Below are 26,193 nucleotides of genomic sequence, written 5' to 3'. Positions count from 1 at the left end.
GCGCCCTCTCCTGCCGTCCCATATCTGTCGCTGCTGGGCCTCCAGAGCTGAAGGTGCCAGCGTTTGAACTGGGGTCAAAGATTTTGTTTTTGAGACAGAGTCTTACTACATAGCCCACACTGCACTTGAACCAACAATCTTCCAGCCTCAGCATTCTGGGGTTACAGGCAGGATCTACAAAGTTATGCTTTCTCAAAAATATTTATTTATTTATGAGAGGTGGAGACAGAGTGGGTATGGGCTTCCTCCTCCTGCAAACGAACTCCAGACGCATGCTCCACTTTGTGCCTTTGGCTTTTTGTGGGTGCTGGGGATTCAAACCAAAACCATCAGGCTTTGCAAGTAAGTGAGCTGTCTCTCCAGCTGCCAAAGCCATTCTTAATAGTCAAGTTTGTCTAGTATGCGGAGGCTAGAAAACCAATATTACTTTTCTTGTTTCCTACATTGTAATGAATTCCGAGCTCTATAAAATGGGTGATATAAATTTTATTTAAAGAAATAGCCTCCACCAAATTGCTTATAAAAAAAAATGCTGCTGGGGCCTGGAGGGATGGCTTAGCGGGTAAGGTGTTTGCTCGCAAAGTCAAAGGACCCAGGTTCAATTCCCCAGGACCCATGTTAGCCACATGCACAAGGGGGCATACGCATCTGGAGCATTTGCAGTGGCTGGAGGCCCTGGTGCACCCATTCTCTCTCTGTGTCTCTCTTTCTCCCTCTTTCTCTGTTAAACAAATAAAATAAATAAAAATATTTTTTTAAAAAGCTGCCAGGCGTTGTGGCACATGCCTTTAATCCCAGCACTTGGGAGGCAGAAGGATTCCTGTGAGTTTGAGGCCAGCCCAAGACTACATAGTGAGTTCTAGGTCAGCCTGGGCTAGAGTGAGACCCTATCTCGTAAAAACAAGCAAATGCTCTGTGCGGGGCTGGGAAGGTGGCTCCGCGGCTGGTGACTGTGCAAGCGTGAGTATCTAATTCAGATTCCCAGGACCCAAGTGAAAGCTGCACACTGTCACGGGTTTCTGTAGTCACAGAAGGAAATATATGCCAGCAACCTGCAGGCCAGCTAGCCTGGCACAGAGAGTGGTGACCTACGAGACCTGCCTCAAGTGACGTGGAAGGGGAGGAAAGTTGTCTTCCGAACCACGCTCACACTCATGACACAAACATGCACACAGTCCCACATGCGCACATACACACACGGAGACACACATACGCTCTTTCAAAATACACAATCCGAATGTAAAACATCTACCACTTAAAAGACGCCTTCCTCACTAAATGGTACAATCTTCATAATTGTAAGCAAATAAAAAAAATTTTGTTACCATGGGATATATTTTATAATCATGGAAAATGTTAATAAAAATTAAAAAAAAACATTTTGTAAGTTACAAATATGAGGACATAGAAAAGCAGATATGGATAGTGCCATACAGCAGCAGCAGCTATAAAGCCTAGTTAATTATTTGGCTTTTGTTTTTAAAAGTTATCTATAGAATTTTTATACTATCAACAGTCTATCAGCAGTAACCCATAATAGTCTCCTTTACTTGTATTAATTCAATCACAGTAATAAAGATTACTTAAGGCCTAGAGAGATAGCTTAGCAGTTAAGGCACTTGTTTGCAAAGCCAAAGGACCTAGGTTCAGTTCTCCAGAACCCACAAAAGGCATATGTACAAGATGGTGCATGTGTCTGGAGTCTGTTTGCAGCGGCTGGATGCCCTGGTGCACCCATTCTCTCTCTCTCTCTCTGCCTCTTTGTTTCTCTCAGATCAATAGATAAAAATAAAATGTTAAAAAAATTACTTAAGGAGCTCAAGGGGCACTGGTTTTAGGAACATCCAGGAGAAAAAGAACACAGTGTATTTTCTCTGTGTGTGTGTCACAGCACCCCATATGTTTGCCTGTGGTTTTGATTACAGGAGCCCCAGAATAACACCAAGGGCTGAACTCCATTGCTCTCCCACTTGATATTTGTTTCAGCCTGAGTCTCTTTACTAATCCCAGAGTTTGTGGGGCTCCAACATTCTCAGCTCTCTGCTCCCTGCAGGACTGGAATTACGGGGAAGTGGGGCCACACTCAGCTGTTTATTTGGGATCTGGAGATTTGAACTCTGGAACTTTGGGGGTCTTAGGACCCCTCAGGCCTTCATGCTTGCACGTAACCACTGAGCCATCTCTCCAGCCCCACAAGGTATTTTCATACAGACATTTTATTTTATTGTTTTAGAGAGAGAGAGGGAGAAAAGGAGAGAGAGAAAGAGAATTGGCATGCCAGGGTCTCCACCACTGCAATCGAACCCCAGACGCTTCCGCCACCTAGTGGGCATGTGAGACCTTGCGCTTGCCTCACCTTTGTGCATCTGGCTAATGTGGGATCTGGAGAGTAGAATATGGGTCCTTAGGCTTTGCAAGCAAGGGCCTTAACTGCTAAGCCATCTCGTCAGCCCTCATACAGACATTTTAAAGGTATTTTAAATAAGACATACCAGTCTGCTGAGCACGTCACAAGCTGACAGCATATTCCATTCCGGTTCTCAAAGACAGAGCCCATCCGGTTAATCTATTTTCAGAAATTTAAGAAAAGTAATTTTTTTCTCATAGTTGCAGCCATTGTTTTCAAGTTTTAAAAAATTTATTTTATTTATTTGAGAGAAAGAGAGAGAGCAAAATAGGCAGGGAGAGAGAGAGAGAGAGAGAGAAAGAGAGAGACAGAGAGACAGAGAGAGAGAGAGAGAGAGAGAGAGAATGGGCAAGCCAGGGCCTCCAGCCACTGCAAACGAACTCCAGATGTATGCGCCCCCTTGTGTATCTGGCTTACGTGCGTCCTGGGGAATCGAGCCTGGGACCTTTGGCTTTGCAGGCAAGTGTCTTAACCACTAAATCTCTCCATTCCAGCTGTTAGCCTTTTTAATTTTCTTCTTCTCTACGTTAAACATTAATTTTAAAAGCAGAACACTAATACAGAAGTTTGGAACATCGGCCCAAATCAATATAATTCAGCTATGTGTTCTTGTCCAGACTTTTGTCATGGGAACATTTTTATTACATATTTTCAGTTAGAATGCATGTAAATGTTTTTCTGAGTTTTTTTTTTTTTTTTTTGCATCATGCAATTTGGACTTCACCTGAAAATTTATACATTTCTTAGTAGCTTTGTAATAGATGGTATGCCATTCTCTCATTGACACCCTTGATGGAAATGCTCTTTCTCTTTTTATGACCAACAGGTCAGGCAAACCTTGGACATTTTTATGAAATTATTAGGAAGGTAATCTCAACAAAAAAGATGCTTGATCACCTGTGATTCCAGAACTCCTCAAGAAGTTGAGGCAGGAAGATCAGGAATTCAAGGTCATCTTTGGCTACATAGTGAGTTCAAGAACAACGTCAGACATGTGAGATCCTATCTCAAAGGAAATAAATAAATCCATAAATACATATGTCCTTTATTTTGTTTTTCAATTATTCTCTTTAAATTTGTGTGTCTGTATGTGTGTCTGTGTATGTCTGTATGTGTATGTGTGTGTGTGTCTGTGTGTGTGTCTGTGTGTGTGTGTGTGTGTCTGTATGTGTGTCTGTGTGTGTCTGTGTGTGTGTGTGTGTGTCTGTATGTGTGTCTGTGTATGTGTCTGTGCATATGTGTCTCTCTCTGTGTATGTGTTTGCCACCATGAGCGTACACAGGTCAACCTCAGGTGTCGGTCCTCACCTTCCAACTTATTTGAGGCAGGGCCTCTTGCTTTTCACTGCTGTGTGCAGCAGGCCAGTTGGCCCAGACACTTTCAGGAATTCTCCATCTCTTCCTTCTATCTGGCCATAGGAACCCTGGGATGTAGACGTGGGCCACTACACCTGGCTTCACGTGGATCCTGGGGATCTGAACTCAGGTCATCCCATCTGCACAGCAAGTGATTTTCCCACTGAGCCACCTCTCCTACCCCTACCAATCCTTCTTCACAAAGCTTGTGGTTTTTAAAATTGTACATATGTATTTTTACCTTGAGATTTAAATGGTACCATTGCTTAAGTAAGAATGTCCCAAGCTGGAATGACTGGTCAAAGTTTGGAAGACTTAAGCATCACCATGCTTACGCTCCTGCATCCTGGCGGTTTTACAGGGCACTGCGTGATGTGATCTCTGCCACGCCCACCCCCTTTAACACAGCACTTGCAATTTTCACTTAAGAATTAAGTAAGACCCACATGGTCCAAGATTACTGGTTACTAATTGGCTTGATATTAAGAAGGATGGATGACTTTTATGCTGATTTACTGTTTTGTTTAGCATAAAGCTTTGCTTATTTATTTGAAATTTGTATATTTACAACATATTTGGCATAAATACTTTCCTCTGTTTTCTTACTTGTTCATTACTTATTTATGTATTTTATTGAGGTAGGGTCTTGCTCTAGTCCAGACTAACATGGAATTCACTATGTAGTCTCAGGGTGGCCTTGAACTCACAGTGATCCTCCTACCCCTGCCTCCTGAGTGCTGGGGTGAAGGTGTGTGCCATCATGCCTGGATTCATTATTTTTATTATTTTGTGTATTTTAAGAATTAGGGCTTTTTTTTTTTTTTTTCAAGGTAGGGTCTTGCTCTAGCCCAGGCTGACCTGGAATTCACTATGTAGTCTCAGGGTGGCCTCAAACTCATGGTGATCCTTCCTACCTCTGCTTCCTGAGTGCTGGGATTAAAGGTGTGCACCACCACGCCCGGCAAGAATTATTTTTTTTTTAAAAAATTTTATTTATTTGCAACTAGAAAGAGACGTGTGTGTTGTGTGTGTGTGTATATACACCAAGGCCTCATGTCACTGCAAATGAACTCCAGACACATGCACCACTTTGTGCATCTGGCTTTACATGGGTACTGGGGAATCAAACCCAGAGCTGTAGACTTTGGAAGCAAATGCCTCTAATCACTGAGCTGTCTTTCCAGCCCTTGTTTAAATTTATAATAACCTGACATTTTTTTTGTGTGTTTTCTTAAGCTGTATTTTCCATGGTTATATGATACATTTTTATATTTAACATATACTACTTATTTTGGTCCATTATAACTTCTTAAAAGATTTTTTTTTTTGTTTCACAAAATCCATTTGAGGGACTGGAGAGATGGCTTAGTGGTTAAGGCATTTGCCTGTAAAGCCAAAGGACCTTGGTTCGATAACCCAGAACCTACCTAAGCCAGATGCACACGGTGGCACATGCATCTGGAGTTCTGGAGTTTGTTTGCAGTACCTAGAGGCCCTGGAATGCCCATTCACTCTCTCTCTCTGAACTAACTAAATAAATTAATTACATATATTTTTTAAAAAATTCCATCTTAATATCTGATTATCAACTCTCCTAAGTACTTCCTCAAAATGGTTGATACTTGTGCCTATTAGTTCTTTGAAGCACATGGTGAGCCTTCGTGGGGAGCTTGCAGTTTCAAACCTATATGACCATGCTCTGTGAGGACAGAGTCAGGCACAGGACCACTGTGAACCCAGCTGGGCTCAGGACCTCACAGCTCATTTTTAACCCAGCAGATTCTTGGCACACTAAGTTCAAAACTGCAGACAATACTGTCACAGACACTTAGGGATAACTTCTCCTACACAGCTGAGATCTTAAGTTTCAGATCCACAAATGTCAAGGGAGTTAATTAAATACTTGCAGTTCATTTTTGCATATCAAACCATCTTCACTGATATATTAAGTCAGTGCTGACATCCCTACAGTTTCTAGTAGTTATCCTAGTTGAAAGGTTGCCGTATTCTTTGTGTGTTGGGGGTGGGGAGGGTTGAGACAAAGTCTTATTCTATAGCTCGAGCTAACCCTTAACTCACAATCCTCAAATTCCCAAGTGCTGGGACTACAGGTGTGCACATCCACATTTCGTTGAATTATTCCCAGTTCACCACTTTTTAAAAAAATATTTTACTTTATTTATTTATTTGAGAGTGACAGACAGAGAGAGAAAGAGGGAGAGTGAGAGAGAGAGAGAGAATGGGTGCGCCAGGGCCTCCAGCCACTGCAAACGAACTCCAGACGCGTGCGCCCCCTTGTGCATCTGGCTAACGTGGGTCCTGGGGAATCAAGCCTCGAACCAGGGTCCTTAGGCTTCACAGGCAAGTGCTCAACGGCTAAGCCATCTCTTTAGCCCTCACCACTTTTTAAAAATACTTTATTTTTATTTATTTATTTGACAGAGAACAAGGGAGAGGGGGAGGGAAAGAGAGAGAGATAGAGAGAGAGAGAGAGAGAATGGGCATGCCAGGGCCTCCAGCCACTGCAAAAGAACTCCAGATGCATGTGCCCCCTTGTGCATATGGCTAACGTGGGTCCTGGGGAATTGAACCTGGGTTCGTTGGCTTTGCAGGCAAATGCCTTAACTGCTAAGCCATCCCTCCAGCCCCCAGGTCACCACTTTTTAAAAAATATTTTTTTATTTACTGGAGAGAGGAGGAAGAGGCAGATAGAACTAGCCTGCCGGACCTCCAGCCACCGCAAATGAACTCCAGACACATGTGCCACCTTATGCATCGGGCTTACGTGAGTACTGGGGAATCGAATCTGGGTCCTTAGGCTTCGCAGACAAGTGCCTTAACCACTAAGCCATCTCTTCTGCCCCAGTTCATCACTTTTACCCCCAGCGTTGGGGATCAAACCCAGGAACCTGCAGCCTCACACACTGAGCTACACCCCCAGCCTTGGCTCATTCTTATCTGATATTGATCTCAACAGTGACCTGGGATTTTGGTGATACTCACTTCCTGCCTGTCACGATTTAAATATGAATGAGTTATTGACTTGAAACACCTTAGATGAAATCTGAAAATCAATAGCCTAGCACGAGAAAGGCCCAAAGTCTTAGAAACTCACCTCAAAAGTGTCAGATAGCCAGTGAATGTCCGTGATTACTTTCTTATGTCCACTTTCTATTGAAGAAACTGCACAATGTCTGATATACATTGCTTCTTTATTACTCTCTGGTTCAAGGAGAAACATAGGCTGAAAAAATGTTCAAAGACATTTTAAGAGAGCTGCTGAATGAATTCATTAGTTCAAAGAAAATTATTAGTGCTTCTACATACCATGTACTAAGGCAATAAGATTAGCAAACTTCTCTTTCAATTTAGTCCAAGTTTTTTTGTTTTGTTTTGTTTTGAGGCAAGGTCTCACTCTAGCCAGGCTGACCTGAGCTCACTCAGTAGTTCAAGTTGGCTGGAACTAATTGGGCACCTCCTGCCCGAGTTGTGGGATTAAAGGCATGTGCCACCATGCCTTGTTTAATGCATTTTGTTTGTTTGTTTGTTTTGAGGCAGGGTCTCACTCTAGCCCAAACTGACCTGAGCTTACTCCATAGCTCAGGCTCACCTGGAAGTCACAGCAATCCTCCTGTCCCATCCTCTCAAATGCTGTGACTAAAGGTATGAGCCGCCACACTTGTCTCAGAATTTTATCCCTTAATCTCTAAATTTCATAAGTCTTACTGGCCTAGTCGCTGAAGAGTCAGCCACCGTGGCATCACACTGTTGAAGAAGCTCTCCTGTGGGCATACAGAAGTGCATAGAGGACAGCTCCTTGGGGAACAAGGCTGGATAGCTGGGGCTGGAAGATGTGTGATGTGGTAGGTAAGTGGTGAGCCAGAGTGGAGGAATCATTGTCAAGTACTTTTCATGGAATCCACAGCCTCAGAAAATTATAGCATATTTTTCATGAGAAAGATCTTCACACCTTCATTTTGTATGTGGGAATGGTTCCTGATGAGGTGAGACAGAGGTCTAAAATCAGCCTCGTCCTTCTGCTCTCGGTTCCTTCAACCCTACCATTTCTCATGAGTTACTTGGTTCCTTGACTTTATTTAGCAATCATGACAGCTACAAAGCAACTTCTAACATCTTGGACAGAGGCTGAAGCTTGTTTTGTTGTTTCCCATGAATGCCTCACAAAAAAGTGATTCAGGAATGTGTCTACAAGCAGATGAGAGGGAGTGGAAAGTAACCATTGTTTCATTGTTTCTTTTCTAAATACCAAAGTCATCTTTAAAAATTGTTGAATCTGTCATATATGTTTTGATAAGCCCCTCAATGGAAAACAAAAATCTCTGGAGGTAAAAAGCTATTGATAGCCAACCTTGAGAGTGGCCTTTTTACTTCGACCACCACCTGCCTTAATGTTTTCTATGCGGTCTGCATGTGCAGTGATATCCCACAGGACAATCTGAAACAGAAATCAATGTTAGGATAATATTTTCAGGCAACAGTTAAATAGATATTAATTATTTTGTTTTTGTTTGTTTGTTTTAGAAAGCAAATGCTGGTGAAATGGCTTAGTGGTTAAGGCCTAAGGAACTGAGGAACTGAGTATCACCAAAAACTCAGGTCACTGTTGAGATCAATTCAGATAAGAATGAGCCAAGGCTGGGGATGTAGCTCAGTGTTTGAGCACTTGTTGTATGTGTGTGAAGCTCTAGGTTCCTGGGTTTGATCCTGATGAACTGGGGCAGAAGTGATAGCTTAGTGGTTAAGGCACTTGCCTGTGAAGACTAAGGACCCCGGTTTGGTTCCCCAGGACCCACATAAGCCAGATGCACAAGGGGGAGCATGCGTCTGGAGTTCGTTACGGAGGCTAAAAGCCCTGGCGCACCCATTCTCTCTTTCTCTCTATCTGCCTCTCTCTCTCAAATAAACAAATAAATATTAAAAAAAAAAAAAAAAGAAAGAGAATGCTTTGTGACCTGGTAAAGCAATACCTGAGCATGTAATCCTGATTATGTTCTTACAGCGCAAGTAACTGGCAACTTTGAGAGCCAGTAGTATAAAGGCTATTTTGAAGCATTTTTATAAGACTTAATTAAAATTTTACTGGAACTTGTTCTAAGCTTAATGAAAGTTGAAAAGTTAACAAATTGCATGTAATTTTATTTGAAAAAAAAAGAGACAATATTTTCTTCTTTATAAAAGTCCCTCCTGTATTTTGGTTTCTATACTTTTGCTAGTAAGTGCTAGTACTATTTTTTTAAAAAAATTAAAGATATTTTTGTTTATTTGCTAGAGAGAGAGAGAGAGAGAGAGAGAGAAGAAGAAGAAGAAGGAGGAGGAGGAGGAGGAGGAGGATGGCTGTATCGGGGCCTCTTGTCCCATCTGGTTTTACTTGGATACGGGGAATTGAACCCTGGCTCACGGGATTTGCAAGCAAGTAGCTTTAAGCACTGAGCAGTGTTCCAGCTGAAGTGCTAGCATTTTGTATTATTATTATTATTATGTTTTTTTGAGTTAGCGTCTTGCTGTAGTCCAGGCTGACCTGGAATTAAGTCTCAGGCTGGCCTCAAACTCACAGTGATCCTCCTACCTCAGCTTCCTGAGTGCTGGGATTAAAGGTGTGCACTACCATGACTGGCTAAGTGCTAGTATTTTTTTTAAATAGTTTATGTATTTTTTTGCAACCAGAAAGAGAAAGAAAGAGGGAGAGAGAAAATGGGCGTGCCCCGGCCTCTAGCCATTACAAACCCCAGATGCATGTGCCACCCTGTGCACCTGACTTACCTGGGTCCTGGGGAGTCAAACCTAGGTCCTTAGGCTTTGCAGGCAAGTGGCTTAACTGCTCAGCCACCTCTCCAGCCCTAAGTGCTAGCATTTTTAAAATGTCGAGACAAATCATGTGCATTTTCTATACTTTGGGAAGATATATTTCTCTGACCTGAGGCATGTGCTGTGATTGCATGTGTATCTGCTTCAGACCCAGGAGAATTCTCTAGAATTAAGTACAAATACCAAATTATAGGTGGAAGGGGTGGGAAAGGTTGGCTGGTGACATCAATGGACGATCACAGCCAACTCTGAATTGGTATATACCTGGGCAGTCATTCGTTTAAAATCAGAACTGGAGAGCACATTATACCAGGTTAATTTCCAATTAGTGAACAAAGTGCCAAAGTTGCACAATTTTGAGTGGTTTCACTTTCATCATGTGCTTTTAAAAATATCCTCAAACAAAGCCATATTGCTTTTGTCATGCACAAAGCAGCACTTGAGGACTTGCAGTGCTTGCAGAATGAGCCCGCATCATCATTAGGACTCAGTTATTGTTGAACAAAACTGGGGAGAAATTTGTGTCCCTGATTGTGTTTCTGTTGTTGTTTTTCTGAGGTTTAAATTTTAACCACAAAGAAATTTTTTCTAGTCACACACAGAAAGATCACCCCTTCTTCATTCACCAAGTATATTGGATCGAAATGAATTTAACCTTAGCTCATATAACAGCTTTTAGGCTTCTGATTTGCTTCTCTATTTAAGCCATGTTGGACAATAGGATCTGAATTTCAAAAACGTAGATTAAAATGAAAAAAGTATAGTGGCATATACATATATCTTCAAATGTATATACATGACAATGAATTTCGATTCCGATTCCATGTCGTCTCCTAACTCCTAATTGCAGAGAAATCTCGGCAAAGCTCTCCTTTCTAAAAGGTGGTAATGATTGTAGCCTGTATTCTTCCATGTAGTCTCATACAATATGTGGTTCTCAAATAGCTTTAACTGAGTTTTGTCATAGCCAAGTTACCTTGTGGGTACTTCAAGTGGCAGCACCATGTCTAACACATCTCGGTACCCAAGTTCCTGGCAGGGTGACTGGCACACGGTCAGCACCCCTTGCTCATGCCAAACAGTGATCTTCAGTTCAAAGAACCACGCATCCAAACTCCATACCGCATTCTACTGAAATTAATACATGTCTAAGAAGCTTCATAAGTGCCCATTTATAGTCCCCTGACATTAACACATGACTAAAGCAATTAATATATACCTGTCCATTTATACAGCCTCCAGCAATGATATTGGGGTCACTCGGACAGAACGCGAAGCAGAAGATATCATCAGGGCTCTCCAGCATCAACTAAAGAAGGGTGAGAGAAAGTCTACTGAGAGCATGACTACAGGAGAATATCAATATGAGAGAAGTCTATTTAAAAAGTTTAAATTTTTTATTTATTTATTATTTTTATTTATCTGACAGAGACAGAGGGGGAGAGAGAGAGAGAGAAAATGGGCACACCAGGGCTTCCAGCCACTGCAGACGAACTCCAGAGGTGTGCGCCCCCTTGTGCATCAGCTAATGTGGGTCCTGGGGAATCCAGTCTGGGTCATTTGGCTTTGCAGGCAAATGCCATAACTGCTAAGCAATTCCTCCGGCCCCTATTTATTTATTAGAGAGAGAGAGAGAGAGAGAGAGAGGCAGATAAAGAGAGAGAATGGGCACACCAGGGCCTCTAGACACTGTCAACAAACTCCAGATGCGTGCGCTGCTTTGTGCTTCCAGTTTTACCTGGGTACTGGGGAATCGAACCTGGGTCCTTTGGCTTTACTGGAAAGCACCTTCACCACTAAGCCATCTCTCCAACCTGAGAAGTCTAATTCTGCAGCTATCTGTAGCAATGCATACTTGAGTCCACTTCTGGATTGAAGAGCACTTTTTTTTAATATATATATATATATATATATATTTTAATATCTGAGAGCGACAGACACAGAAAGACAGATAGAGGAAGAGGGAGAGAATGGGTGTGCCAGGGCTTCCAGCCTCTGCAAACGAACTCCAGACGCGTGCGCCCCCTTGTGCATCTGGCTAACGTGGGACCTGGGGAACCGAGCCTCGAACCGGGGTCCTTAGGCTTCACAGGCAAGCGCTTAACTGCTAAGCCATCTCTCCAGCCCTGAAGGGCACTTTTGTTACATTGCATTGGCCATGCCTATGAGAACGATCATGTTTTCCCGGGATCCAATTCCCATCCACCACCTAACCAAAGGGTATTATGATGCAATGAGTGTTCCTACAAAGTATGGCAAGTAAGCTTTGTGAGGACAGGGTTGGTGTCATTCTTCCCTGCCTTACGCCTAGACTGGAATAATAAATGTGGCGGTTTAAATGTGAAGTGTCTCCCATTGCCTCATGTGTTTGTGATTAAGCTCCATATTCAGTCCCCAGCTGCTGGAACCTTGGGGAGGTGGAGCCTTGCTGGAGGAGGTGTGTCACTGGGGGTGGACCTTGAGGTTTCTTGGTCAAACCCACTGTTCAGAACTTGCTCACTCTTGCTGCTGCTTGCAGCTTACATGATGAGATGTGATGCCCAGTCTCTGCTCTGGGATGCTTTCCCTGCCATGACAAGACTGTAGGTTGAAATAAACCCTTTCCTCCCATCAGGTACTTTTGCCAAGTGTTTTGTTCCAGTCATGAGAAGGCAACTGCTATGGTGGACATTCAAGAATAAAATTTGGACTGGCTCTTTCAGCAGTTGAAGGCACTTGCTTGCAAAACCTGACGGCCCAGGCTTGATTCCCTAGTACCCATGTAAGGTGGTGCGTGCATCTGGAGTTTATTTGCAGTGGCTCAAGGCCCTGGCACATCCATTCTCTCTCTCTCTCTCTCTTGCTCTCTATCTGTTGGCCCAGGCTTGATTCCCCAGTACCCAAGTAAAGCCAGGTGCATGAAATGGCTCATGTGTCTGGAGTTTGTTTGCAGTATTAAGAGGCCCTGGTGTATCCATACTCTGTCTCTTAACCAAATAAATAAAAATATATTTTAAAAAAGAACAAAATACCAACACTTGAGAGGCAGAAGTAAGAGGGTCACTGTGAGTTCAAGGCCCACCTAGGACTATAGAATGAGTGCTAGGTCAGTCAGGGCTAGCATGAGACCCTACCTTAAAAAAAGTAAAATCAAATAAAGACCAAAATTCTCTGAAAGAGATAAGGTGTTCATGCTGGTGAATATTCCCAGTTTCAAAATAATACAGAATCTCAATGTGAAAAACGTGTGTGAAGAGTGGCTTCGCTGACAACCATGCTACTATCTCACCGCCCAGCAAAGCACTTCCATGGCCACTGGTTTTCAACCACAGCAAGCAAGAAATAGCAGCCCCTTCCCCGTGAAATGTTTCTAATGGAATTTGGGGGTAAATTATCTTGGTCTATCACACTTTGTGGATTGTATAGAAACTTCTAGTTTTGAAAATAAAAATGATTAATGCTCTCATAGTTTTTTTAAAAGTATTTTATTTTTATTTATTTGACAGAGAACGAGGGAGAGATAGTGAGAGAATGGGCGCTCCAGGGCCTCCAGCCACTGCAAATGAACTCCAGGCACATGCGCCCACTTGTGCATCTGGCTAACATGAGTCCTGGGGAATCGAACCTGAGTCCTTTGGCCTTGCAGGAAATGCCTTAACCACTAAGCCATCCCTCCAGCTCCGTTTGATCAAAGAAAAAATAAATCACTTGTATGGTTTCTTGAACATAATCTGCCTGTCTTTTGAGAACTTTTCTTTAAAAGAGAGGAGAGGGAAATCTTTTTCTTCCCCTCCTGTCTGGAAGTCCATCCACTTTCATGGCAGAGTAGAGAGAGGATAGCTTGGTTGGGAACATCAGAGAGCTCTCATTGGAGAGAGGCACTATGTTTGTGATAAGCAGGCAAAGAGCTAGAGATCTTCCATTTTAATCTGTGATGAAATATTTACAGCCTATTATCAGAAAACTGTTCTAGATGAACTGAGGAGGAGGACGGCGCTATAGCTTATTAGGGAAAGTCTTATGATGCAGTATTTAAGAATCTTAAAGGAACAAAATGCTTATGAAATAACTTAACACTCTAGACCCCTAGCTAAGCAGAACTCTCACTGAGTGCAGAGCGAGACAAGAACCCGACGCGCATCAGATCCAGCCTTCAGCCTCGGTTTTTGTGGGTTGTTAGGCACTTTGGCTTAGTTTAAATGGGTTAGTGTATGTGGGTATGTGTTGGTTTGGGTTAAGTCAAACTGTTTAAAACTTGGAGATTTCATACAAAATTCAAATTTTCTTATTCTGATGATAGGTCTCCATCATAGCACAAGAGCTGAAGAGTGGCTGTCCCCACAATTCCCACCAATTTTCACCGGTTTCCCACTTAGTTATCTTTACTCACTTTTGCCATCTACTGGCGACCTGAGGACTTGAGGAAATTGTTGTAAATCTAAAATTTATTTGCATTTGAGTATTTAGTGTATAAATAAAGCCCATTAAATAGTTTGCTTTAAAAAGTAGGTTAAAGGCTGGAGAGATGGCTTAGCGGTTAAGTGCTTGTCTGTGAAGCTTAAGAACCCTGGTTCGAGGCTTGATTCCCCAGGACCCATGTTAGCCAGATGCACAAGGGGGCTCACACATCTGGAGTTCGATTGCAGTGGATGGAGACCCTGGCACACCCATTCTATCTATCTATCTATCTATCTATCTATCTATCTATCTATCTATCTATCCATCCATCTATCTATCTATCTATCTGCCTCTTTCTCTGTTTGTCTCTGTCAAACAAATAAATAAAACTGAACAAAAAAGTTTTTAAAAAAGGAAAATGTCTCTAAAAAGTAGGTTAAGGGGCTGAAGAGATGGCTTAGCAGTTAAAACATTTGCCTGCGAAGCCTAAGGACTCAGGTTTAATTCCCTGGTACCCATGTAAGGTAGTACGTGCAGCTGGAGCTTGTTGGCAGTGGCTCGAGGTCCTGGCATGCCCATATTCTCTCTCTCTCTTCTGGCCCAGGCTTGATTCCCCAGTACCCATGTGAAGTCAGGTGCACAAAACTGGCTCATACATCTGGAGTTTGCCCTGGTATATCCATATACATATATCCATATATCATACATCTGGAGAGGCCCTGGTATATCCATACTCTGTCTCTTAACCGAATAAATAAAAATATATTTTAGAAAAGAACAAAATTCCAACACGTGAGAGGCAGAAGTAAGAGGATCGCTATGAGTGCGAGGCGTGCTTGGGGCTACAGGATGAGTGCCAGGCCAGCCAGGACCGGTGGGAGGCCCTGCCTCAAAAATATAAACAAACAAACAAGCAAGTAAAATATTTTTAAAAAAAATACATGAAAAGTAGGCTAATCCTTCTGCCTACTATCTTTTTTTTTTTTTTTTTTGGTTTTTTTGAGGTACAGTCTTGCTCTAGACCAGGCTGACCTGGAATTCACTGTGTAGTCTCAGGATGACCTCAGATTCACAGCCATCCTCCTGCCCTTGTCTCCCGAGTGTGAATGCTGGATTAAAGGTGTGCACCACCACACTCAGCCCGCCTATTATCTATCTTTTTTTTGGTTTTTTGAGGCAGGGTCTCACTCTAGCTCAGGCTGACCTGGAATTCACTATGGAGTCTCAGGGTGGCCTCGAACTCACGGAAATCCTCCTACCTCTGCCTCCCGAGTGCTGGGATTAAAGGCGTGTGCCACCGCCTATTATCTTTTTTAAAGTGGTGCTGACTTGTCACCTGTGCTTTTAATCAACTAAGTGTAAACTTTAGTTTGCGTCAAGTTGAATTGACAACCACCCGTATGGAAGATAGCGTGACTTCAGAAGGGTTCACCATATTGACTATAAAGTACTTTGTCGTTCAATAAACTTCTAAAGACATATGACAAGCAGTCTTAGAAAAATTTAAATTATGCAGGTAAAATTTTGACAGTCACCTGAGGATGTATGGGATCCGCGAAACTCCAGAAAAGAATCAGTGATGGTTGTAGCAATAATTTACCAGAAAAATGAACTCTCTCTTCATAGGAGAGACGTACAGCCACCGACACGATTATCAGTCCTGGTTGAAACAAGAAGAAATTAAACCCGGTATCTGCTTTTCTGCATAGGGTTAACGTGGCAGACATGAGTCACGTGATTCTTAGTATTGGAAATGTGCTGGTCCAAACTGAGATGTGCTGTTAATATAAACACTGGGCCTAAAATATTTAGTAAGGAAAAAAATTATATGTGTAAAAGTCCAGGGCTGGAGAGATAGCAGCTCAGCAGTTAGGGGTGCTTACTTGCAAAACCTCATGGCTGTGGGGGTTCAATTCCCCAGTACCCATGTAAAGCCAGATGCACAAGGTGTGCATGCATCTGACATATTCACTTTCTGTGTCTTCCCCACTCTCTCAGATAAAATAAATAAAAGCATTTTTTTTTTTTTGTTTTCGAGGTGGGGTCTCACTCTAGCCCAGGCTGACATGGAGCTCACTCTATTGTCCCAGGCTGGCTTTGAACTCACAGCGATCTTCCCACCTCTGCCTCCTGAGTGCTGGGATTAAAAGCATGTGCCACCACGCCTATCTAAATAAAAGTACTTTTAAAAAGAAAAAACCAAAGCCGGGCATGGTGGCGCACGCCTTTAATCCTAGCACTTGGGAGGCAGAGGTAGGAGGACTGTCATGAGTTCAAGGCCACCCTGAGACTCCACAGTGAATTCCAGGTCAGCCTGGGCTAGAGTGAGACCCTACCTTGAAAACTCCCCCCGCCCAAAAAAAAGAAAAAGAAAAGACAAGACCAGTCAGGCATGGTGGTGCATGCCTTTAATCCCAGCACTCGGGAGGCAGAGGTAGGAGGATTGCTGTGAGTTCGAGACCACCCTGAGACTACATAGTGAATTCTAGGTCAGCCTGGGGTAGAGTGAGACCCTACTTCTAAAAGAAAAATAAAGAAAAAAAAGAAGAAGAAAAGACCAGAAGGGAGAAAGAAAGAAGGAAGGGACCTCTTGTTTCATACTTTGGCCTCTATCTCATTTCTGTCACTTAAGCTGCTGAGCTCTTAAACATGTCTACCCAGAGAGCTAGCGGGAGTTAACTTAGCTTAAGGAGTCCAGCAGTCCCCAGGAAAGCACAGATTCTACACTCGCTGCACCAGCAGGATGACCGCAGCACATCCCTTCCCCAGGCTGGGGCTTGATCCTCTCCTGGTACAAACAATCATCTGTATGCCCACGTGCCACAGGCTTGCCGGGGCACCTGACGCTGAACGTGCGCAGCATGCTTGTTGGGTGTCGGGCACTCAGCAGGTGTAACTGATCTGACTTTCAACTTTCGATATAAAGTTGACTGCTGTCTGACTGTATGAGCAAGACTGTTTTAAAGTCAACATGAACGGGGAGCCCTGGCGTTTGCTCCTTACCGTAGATCGTGGGATGCCACGCAATGCAGGTGATCATTTTCTCCATGGGGGAATGGAGGTCGGTAAATGACTGGTACTCTTTCAAGTGGGTGTCACTCTTGTCCCCAAAAGTGCCTTCTTCTTCTGCCAGGCCCTTCCAGTCATCCACAAACGTGTTCATGATTTCATTTTGCTGCAGGGCTATTTCGACGCTATATCATAGAAAGAGAGAAAGGGAGACAGAAAGAAAGGAAGAAAGAAAGGAAGAAGGAAAGAAGGAAAGAAAGAAGGAAGGAAAGAAAGAAAGAGAGTGTAAAAGGAAGGAAGAAAGAAGGAAGGAAAGAGAAATAAAGAGGGATAGAGAGAGGAAGGAAGGAAGGAAGGAAGAGAGAGAGAGGGAAAGAAAATAAGAGAAAGGAAAGAAAACAAAAGTAAAAGAAATTGGTTCAGTGAGTAAAGATGAGTGTATGCAAACTTGCTAGCCTGGGTTCAGTTCCCCAGTACCCTGTAAAGCCAGACAAAGTGGTGCAAGCATCTGGTTTTGTTTACAGTGGCAAGAGGCTCTGGCATTCCCATACTCACCCTCTCTCCGAAATAAATAATAAAAATATCAACATGAAGCAATTAAGATGTTGGCTTTTAGTATTCACTGATAAAACCCTTTCAGAAGGTCCTCCATTTGTATTGACCAACAATAACGACTTTTAGGTTGGAGAGACGGCTCAGTGGTTAAAGGGGCTTGCTTGCAGAGTCTGATGACCCAGGTTTAATTGGCCAGCACCCACATAAAGAACAGATGCACAAGGTGGGACATGCATCTGGAGTTCATCTGCAGTGGCAAGAGGCCCTGGTATGCCCATTCCTTGCAAACAAATAAAAAATATTTAAAAAACATAATGACTTTCAATGATATTTGGCAATAATGCTTAGTCCTCAGGCGAAAGAAGTGACTTAGGAGAAAAAAAAAAAATCCACAGCAGCGTGCTACCCAGAATTCCTTTCAAGACCTTGCTACTTAGCTGTCAAGACAGCTGCCTGTAGAGCTCCGCCGGCAAGGCCTCCATCACATCGCAGAGCTGGGCCAGGGCTGGGCAGCGCCGAGGACGAGAGGCCAGGGCCTGGCCGGCCTCCGCCATCCTGCTTCGCCCTGCAGATCCTGTTGGGGTGCCTGAAGTATGGAGGAAGCCCTGTGGTCCCAAGCCCACCACTTCCTCCTCTTTTTTTTCCTCATGATGTAATTCTCAGGAACCCTCTACTGCTAACTTGCTCCCAGATGCTTCCGGGAAAACATAATCTGACATAAGAGGCAGTTTTCTGTCATATTCGGCACTAACTGCTCATTTATACTGAGGATGGCCCCAAACGACATGTTAGAGTCTCAACAAGGGGCAGTTGTGAATTATTAAAGTGTGTGTGCACGTACACTCACACACTCTTGTTCACTCTTGGTACTAGTTAATCACTAGTACCAGGGAGTTCGTAGCACACCAAGCTTCGAGCTAGTCTGCCTGTAGGGAGTGAGTTCTCACATCTGGGGATTCGACTCCATTTCAAGCAGGCAGCAGGTTTCCAGTTGTATTTCCTGCTCCTTCTTCTCCATGAGAAAGGCAGTCTCTTCTCTTGCTCTGCTTCTGAGGGAGGTTTTTTTTTTAATTACTTATTTACTTATTTATTTGAGAGAAAGAGAGGGAGAAGAGAGAGAATGAGTGGATGCACCAGGGCCTCCAGCCACTGCAAACAAACTCCAGATGCGTGCACCACCTTGTGCATCTGCCTTATGTGGATCCTGAGGAATCAAACCTGGGTCCTTTGGCTTTGCAGGCAAGCGCATCAACTGCTGAGCCATCTCTTCAGCCCCTCGAGGCAGGTTTTTGCCTCTCAGCCTGAATGTGAAAGTCATCCACAAGGGACAAAGTGGGGAAGTGGAAACAAGACGCCCTCTGGGCTCTTCCTGAGAGGAATGAACTGGAGGCGGGAAAATCTGTTGTCTCAGCAAGCATGTGAATCGTGCCAGCCTGCAGCACCAAGATCGAAACGGGCCTCAAAGGAGGGAGTGGGAATGAACCTGAGACGAGAGCACAAGGAATGGAGCCAAGACAAGATCTGATCAAGGCTCGGCTTTATTTGGGCAGACATCACTTATATATAGAAGGTAGAACTTTTTTGACAATGCTTATATGCCTAAAGTCAGTGTCACCAGGGTTAATCCAGGTTAATCCCTCTATCAGGCGCCCACTCCGCCTAGGCTGTATGCTGAACAATGCTTAGGATCAGGCACGTACTCTATCTAGGCTGTATACTAAACAACGGTTAGGATTAGGAGATTAGGGATCACCCCTAGCTCTCAAGGTCAAAAGAGCAGCTGCGGCTCCCAACAGTGAATAATATTGCTTTTAAAGAAAACCTTCTGTGTGTGCGAATGTAGATGATGTGTATGCGGGCTTGATGTACGCGCGTGTGTTATCGCCTGTGTCACAGCGGGCGTGTGGCGATGCAGGTCAACTTCTGGTGCGGGTCCTCATCTGACGCCTGACTTGAGACAGGGCATCTCCACCTGACAGTGTTCACCACGGCAGATACCAAGCTAGTTGACCCACGAGCTTCTGCGGTTCTCTTGTCTTCTCCCACAGGATTCCAGATGTCTGCTACTGTGTCTGACTTTACGTGGGTTCTGGAGACCCAAACTCTGGTTGTCATGCTTGCAAAGCAGACACTTTTGTCCACTGAGCTATCTCCCCAGACTGCCATGACTTTTCTAACTGCAGACTGTTGCAGCAAAAGTCCCTTTGAAGTGTCTCTTTTGTTCTCATCCTTCTTTGGCAAATAATGCTCTTGTTAGGTTTCCTTTAGATAAAATTCCATTTCTAAAGGGGCTTTCTGGAGCTGGAGAGACGGATGGCTCAGCAGGTAAGGCACTTGCCTGCAAAGCCTAATGACCTGGGTTCTATTCCCCAGTATTGACATATAGCCAGAGGCACAAAGTGGTGCATGCTTCTGGAGTTCATTTGCAGTGGCTAGATGCCCTGATGTGTCCATTTTCTCACCCGCTCTTTCTCTCTCTGTCTTTCTTCTGTCTCTCTCTTATTGCAAATAAATAAAATAAAATAAAATAAAATAAAATAAAATAAAATAAAATAAAATAAAATAAAATAAAATAAAATAAAATAAAATAAAATAAAGGGGCTTTCTTCCAGAACAAACTAAACTTGCAAGAAAAGCAGTGATCTAAATGTGAGTTGCTTATTCATTCTGACCAGAGTCATTGAAACTCCTATGCAGCATTCTTCTTGCTTGTGGGTCTTACTTCTCCCTACACATCAGAGAGGCAATTAAGAAACCTGCCTGTGGGGCTGAAGATGGATTAGTGGCCAAGGCATTTGCCTGTGAAGCCTAAGGACCCTGGTTCAATTCCCCAGTACCCACGTAAGCCAGATGCACAAAGGGGTGCATGCATCTAGAGTTTGTTTCCAGTAGCTAGAGACACTGGCATACCCATTCTCTCTCTCTCAAAATAAATAAATAAATAATAATTTTGTAAAAGGATTTAAAAAATAAAAACCTGCCTGGGCTTGCTTGCCCTTTCTCCTTCCTTTCTTCCTTCCCACTTTCTTGTTTTCCTTTTTATTTTGTTTCATCAATTCACATCTTGTTTTGTTTTGTTTGAGATAGGTTCTCATGGAGCCCAGGCTGGCCTCCAACTTTCTCCGTAGCCTAGGAGGGCCTCCTGCCTCCACCTCCCAAGCGCTGGGATTCCAGGTGAGTGCCCGCTACTACTTCCTCTCTAGGCACGGCGACGATGGAAAGGGAAGAACACAGTCCTGGTCTCCACATAGGACGCAGTGCTGGTCACTGAGACCGGACTTCAGGCCATTCATTTTGAACTGAATGAACAAGGTCCCACTTTCTGCAGAAATTGATCATATGAAAAGAAAAATTGAAGTGACTAATCTTAATATGAAGTGCCGTGATGTGTGTTCTGCTGGGTTGCAATTCTTCCAAAATCAAGTGAATTACAATGACGATGTGTTTTCTTACCGCACAGGCTGTGGCTGAGCCAAGAGTGACCCCTGTGAACCCGTAACCACAGGAACCTGTGGGCACCTTTGACACACGTCTTGCTGTAATTCCACCTGGGGACTGGCAGACTGAAGCTCCGCCTGAGACAAAAGTCCTCTGCTTGATTGTCGCCAACTTGGTGACAGCCCTATGTGGTGGGCGTCACCTTGAAACCTGTGGCTTGTCATTAGTACTCTACTGGAGTTGGTTCCTTTGACCCATTTAGCCTTACATTGTCACTAGTTCCCTTTTCATAACCTTGTTTATTCTGCTGCTGTGTCCACGCGGTTAACAGAGTGACTTGGAAACTGTCTTTGTTTCACTTGACTGGAGACTTAGGAGCCTGCCCCGCTTACAGGAATTCTGATTCTTGAGACTGAAATCGTTATCCAGGTATTGGAGAACCAGGGCACCCTTCTCACTTGCATGTGACAAATTTTCTTTTTGTTTTTTTTTTTTTGGTTTTTCAAGGTAGGGTCTCATTCTGGTCCAGGCTGACCTAGAATTAACTCTGTAGTCTCAGGGTGGCCTCAAACTCATGGCGATCCTCCTACCTCGGCCCCCCGAGTGCTGGGGTTAAAGGCGTGCGCCACCGCGCCCGGCTCAAATTTTCTTTTTTCTCTTTTCATTGCAATGTGCTTCCAGTGAGCGCGTAATAGCTGATTCACTCTCTGAAACATTAATCTTTGAACCACATTTTCTCTAGGCACAGGAAAGAACTTTTGAGAACTGTTGGAATTGTCAGGACATTTACTTTAGTCTGAAAGAATGCCTTTTTTAAAAAAAAAAACAAAACGATTTACTTATTTATTTTCACTTTTTGGTGGACTGGATGCGCCTGCAGGTGGCACGGCGTACGTTGGGGGTTAGGCAACCACAAGTCTCCGGGGAGCCTCCCGTCTCTCCTCCCGTCTTGCCACTGGCATGCTGGGATTTCAAAAGCCCACCAGGGCTCCTGGCTTTTGCATGGGGTCTGGGGATCAAACTCCAGCTTGAGCAGGAAGTGGTTTATCCACTGAGCCATCGCTCCGGCTTTAGAATGGATATTTCCTTAAAGATCAAAATCGAAAAGTTTAACCTGGGCCGCTTAAGCACCACATTTTTAATTTTGAGAAGAAATGGAAACTAACTTGTTCCTTCCTCCTCCTCCTGTTCTTTTTCTTTTACTTAAGACATTGTACTTTGAGATCCAGAAACAGTAGCAACACAGGAATTAGTGATACCAATGACATCCAAAGTATATCAGGCTGAATTCAGGTTCCCATTCACAAAGATGATCTCAGTGTTTTTATCACGAGAGTGACCAGCAGCCACAGCATTCTCACTAGCCTATAAAAGCTGATTTAGCCGGGCGTGGTGGCGCACGCCTTTAATCCCAGCACTCGGGAGGCAGAGGTAGGAGGATCGCCAAGAGTTCGAGGCCACCCTGAGATTACATAGTAAATTCCAGGTCAGCCTGAGCCAGAGTGAGACCCTACCTCGAAAAACCAAAAAAAAAAAAAAAAAAAAAAAAAAAAAGCTGATTTAGCAAAGAGGGAAAAGGAGCAAGTGGAAAAGCAGCTTTAAACAAAAGAAACCATAATAAATTCAAATACAGGTTCAACATTCCTAATCCAAAAATTTAAAACCTCAAGTGCATCAAACTAACTTATTTTGAGTATGGGTCACAAATTTTAAAAAATAAATCACATTACAGGGCTGGGAAATGGCTTAGCGGTTAAGGCGTTTGCCTGTGAAGGCTAAGGACCATGGTTGGATTCCCCAGAACTCATGTAAACCAGATGCACAATGGGGAGCATGCATCTGGAGTTGGTTTCCAGGGGCTGGAGGCCCTGGCATGCCCATTCTCTCTTTCTCTCTATCTGCCAATCTCTCCCTCTCTCAGATAAATAAAAAACATACATTAAAAAATCACATTACATAAAATCTTGTTTCATGTACAAGATTACTATAAGCATTATAAAGTTAGGCATGATGACACACACCTCTAATCCCAACACTCGGGAGGTTAAGGCAAGAGTTCAAGGCCAGCCACACATTGAGCGGTCTTGTCTTAAAACAAACAAGAATTGTATGAAACTACCTGTGGCCTCTGTGTGTAAAGTGTATATGAAACATAAATTCACCCTGTGTGTAGATTTGGGTCCCGAGACACATCACATACATGTAAATACTCTATGGAAAGAATCTGACATCTGAGACAATTCTGGCCTCATGTTAATTTTCTTTTTTTTTTTAAGGGTACATTTTATTTATTTATTTAATTTTCTTTTTACAATTTTTATTAACATTTTCCATGATTATAAAAAATATCCCATGGTAATACCCTCCCTCCCCCACCCCACCTCATGTTAATTTTCAACGAGAAAAATAAACTTCACATGCTCAGTTGTTCGCACTGCGTTTGGTCTTGTTTGGCAATCGAAGACCAAGAAATCTGAGACCCGCACACTCTGCCTCTCTGACCACTGTCCTCATACTTCCTGCCTAAGTGCTGCATACAGATGGACTATGAAGACCTCCTAATATGCACGTTCTACCTTCATCTCTGAAACTTAATATACAATTTCTCACCTTGTGGAAACACTGTTGAGAAAGTCAGCCAACTCCTTTGATTGTGCCAGCTTTCCTTTCTCCTTTTCTGAGAATTCTCTTGGATAATATTGTGTGGAAGCATTTTTAGGAAATGCCCTAATATAAAAAGAAAATTGAATACCAAATATCAGACCAAAGAAAAGCAAGCATAGGTTATAACAGGTTTAAAGTTTGTTTCACTGGTTGGGGACATGGCTCAGTAGTTAAAAGTGTTTACTTGCAACATCTGCTGGACTAGGTTCGATTTCTAGTACCTACAATCCATGTAAAGCTAGATGCACAAAGTGGCACATGCATCTGGAGGTGGTTTGTGCAGGTAATCGTCCCTGGTATGTCCATTCTCTCTCTCTCAAATAAAAATACTAAAGAAGCCAGGCATGGTGGCGCACGCCTTTGATCCCAGCATGTGAGAGGCAAAGGTAGGAGGATTGCCATGAGTTCGAGGCCACCCTGAGACTCCATAGTGAATTCCAGGTCAGCCTGGGCTAGAGTGAGACCCTACCTCGAAAACGACAACAACAAAAAAGTATTAAAGAAAAGTTTGCTTCTGTGGCAATAGTACCAGGATATTTTATTCCTTTATTTGTGTGTGGGGGGGGGGGCGGTGAGAGAGAGAGAGAATGGGCATGCCAGGGACTCCAGTCACTGCAAATGAACTCCCGACACATGCACCACCTTGTACATCTGCCTTCACGTGGGTACTTGGGAATCAAACTCAGGTCCTTAAATTTTGCAGGCCAATGCCTTAACTACTGAGCCATTATCTCCAGCCCATACCAGGATACTTATAGTTAATTTCTACACCTTGAGAACTTTCATTATCATAGAAAAGTGAGATTGATTACCAAGTCTAAATATACTTCTCTCCGACATAATAAAAACAGTCTTGGGAATGAGTACAAAAAAAACGTCATGGGAAAAATGCATTATGTACTTACATGAAAATGTCCATATGAAGCCCAGTACTACGTACAATAAAGATATGTCAACCGGGCTGGAGAGATGGCTTAGCGGTTAAGCGCTTGCCTGTGAAGCCTAAGGACCCCGGTTCGAGGCTCGGTTCCCCAGGTCCCACGTTAGCCAGATGCACAAGGGGGCGCACGCGTCTGGAGTTCGTTTGCAGTGGCTGGAGGCCCTGGCGCGCCCATTCTCTCTCTCTCCCTCTATCTGTCTTTCTCTCTGTGTCTGTCGCTCTCAAATAAATAAATAAATAAAAATAAAAAAAAAAAAGATATGTCAACTAAACTAGAAACTGAAGTTAATAAAAAGTCTTACTGGATTGGGAGGTATCACAGTTGGTAAAGTACTTGCTGTGCAAGCCTGAAGACCTAATCCACAGGCCCCTACAAAAAATGCTGAGCGTTGGGCTGGAGAGATGGCTTAGCGGTTAAGCACTTGCCCATGAAGGCTAAGGACCCCAGTTCGAGGCTCAACTCCCCAGGACCCATGTTAGCCAGATGCACAAGGGGGTGCACGCATCTGGAGTTCTGGGGTTCATTTGCAATGGCTAGAAACCCTGGCGCGCCCATTCTCTCTCTATTTCTATCTTTCTCTCTCTCTCTCTCTCTCTCTCTCTCTCTCTCTCTCTCTACGTCACTCTCAAATAAATAAAATTTTAAAAAAGAGCTCTCTCTCTCTCTCTCTCTCTGCCTCTTTCTCTCTCTCTCTTAAAGAAATAGAAATTTAAAAAAAAATGTTGAGCAATGCCAGGCGTGATGGCGTACGCCTTTAATCCCAGCAACTCAGGAGGCAGAGGTAGGAGGATCATGGTGAGTTTGAGGCCACCCTGAGACTACATCGTGAATTCCGGGTCAGCCTGAACCACAGTGAGACCGTACCTCAAAAAACAAAAACAACCCCCCCACAAAAAAACCAATGTTGAGCACAGTGGTGTGGCACCCCTCAGGAGTGGAGTCAAGGGGACACGTGCGGGCTTCCTAGCCTAACTGCTGAGCTCTGGGGCAGTGAGAGACTGTGTCTCAAAACAAGAAGGACAGTGCCTGAGGGTAGTGCCTGGCTACCCTCTGCCCTGCACATGAGCATGCACTTACATGTACACGGCCCCTGAACAGACACATGCACCCCCCACGCTTACCTGAAATGACCCTGTTTTTATAAGGTTTCTCGTTAGATATCACTTAGAAGCACAGAGAAGCCGGGAGGGGCTGTCACTCTTCTGAGGCCCCTGCACATTCTCCGTCCAGGTTCCACGGTTAATATTTGTGAGGTCGTTCTCTCTCATGGTGTGCTTTTACTCTAGATCATGCTCTTACTAAATTACTATTTTCCTTCCTTTCTCCCCTTTCTTTCTTTCTTTCTTTTTTTTGATGGGGGGAGGGAGGTTTGAGGTAGGGTCTCTCTTTTAGACCAGGCTGATCTGAACAAACTCTGTAGCTCCAGGCTGGCCTCTGTCCACCTCTCTGCTTCTTGAGTGTTGGGATTAAAGACATGTGCCGCCACGCCCAACATAAATTAATGTTTCTTAGCAAGCACAAGCCACCCCATTCCCTGAAGGAATATTGGGAAATGTCTGGAAACAGTTTTGGATGTCACAACTGGGCAATGTCATGGGAATCTAGTGGGTAGAGCCCAGAG

The 26,193-nt window shown here is 43.6% G+C and overlaps 1 protein-coding gene across 1 annotated transcript in view; it reads right to left on the bottom strand.

Moving 5' to 3' along the window:
- The window catches only part of Dnai3 (dynein axonemal intermediate chain 3), an 82,467-nt gene that overhangs the window by 34,973 nt on the left and 21,301 nt on the right, over positions 1-26,193 (bottom strand). The window contains exons 8-14 of the mRNA XM_045138588.1: positions 23,578-23,694; positions 16,969-17,159; positions 15,501-15,625; positions 10,808-10,897; positions 8,132-8,218; positions 6,878-7,006; positions 2,493-2,566 (exon numbers count right to left, since the gene is read on the bottom strand). Coding sequence (XP_044994523.1) covers positions 2,493-2,566; positions 6,878-7,006; positions 8,132-8,218; positions 10,808-10,897; positions 15,501-15,625; positions 16,969-17,159; positions 23,578-23,694 — 813 coding nt within the window. The remainder of the gene's footprint in view (positions 1-2,492; positions 2,567-6,877; positions 7,007-8,131; positions 8,219-10,807; positions 10,898-15,500; positions 15,626-16,968; positions 17,160-23,577; positions 23,695-26,193) is intronic.

This window comes from Jaculus jaculus, chromosome 19 (genome assembly GCF_020740685.1).
Source record: "Jaculus jaculus isolate mJacJac1 chromosome 19, mJacJac1.mat.Y.cur, whole genome shotgun sequence".
Taxonomy (NCBI): domain Eukaryota; kingdom Metazoa; phylum Chordata; class Mammalia; order Rodentia; family Dipodidae; genus Jaculus; species Jaculus jaculus.
Note: the sequence above shows the minus strand (reverse complement) of the source record. Positions and strands in the feature narration are given on the sequence as shown.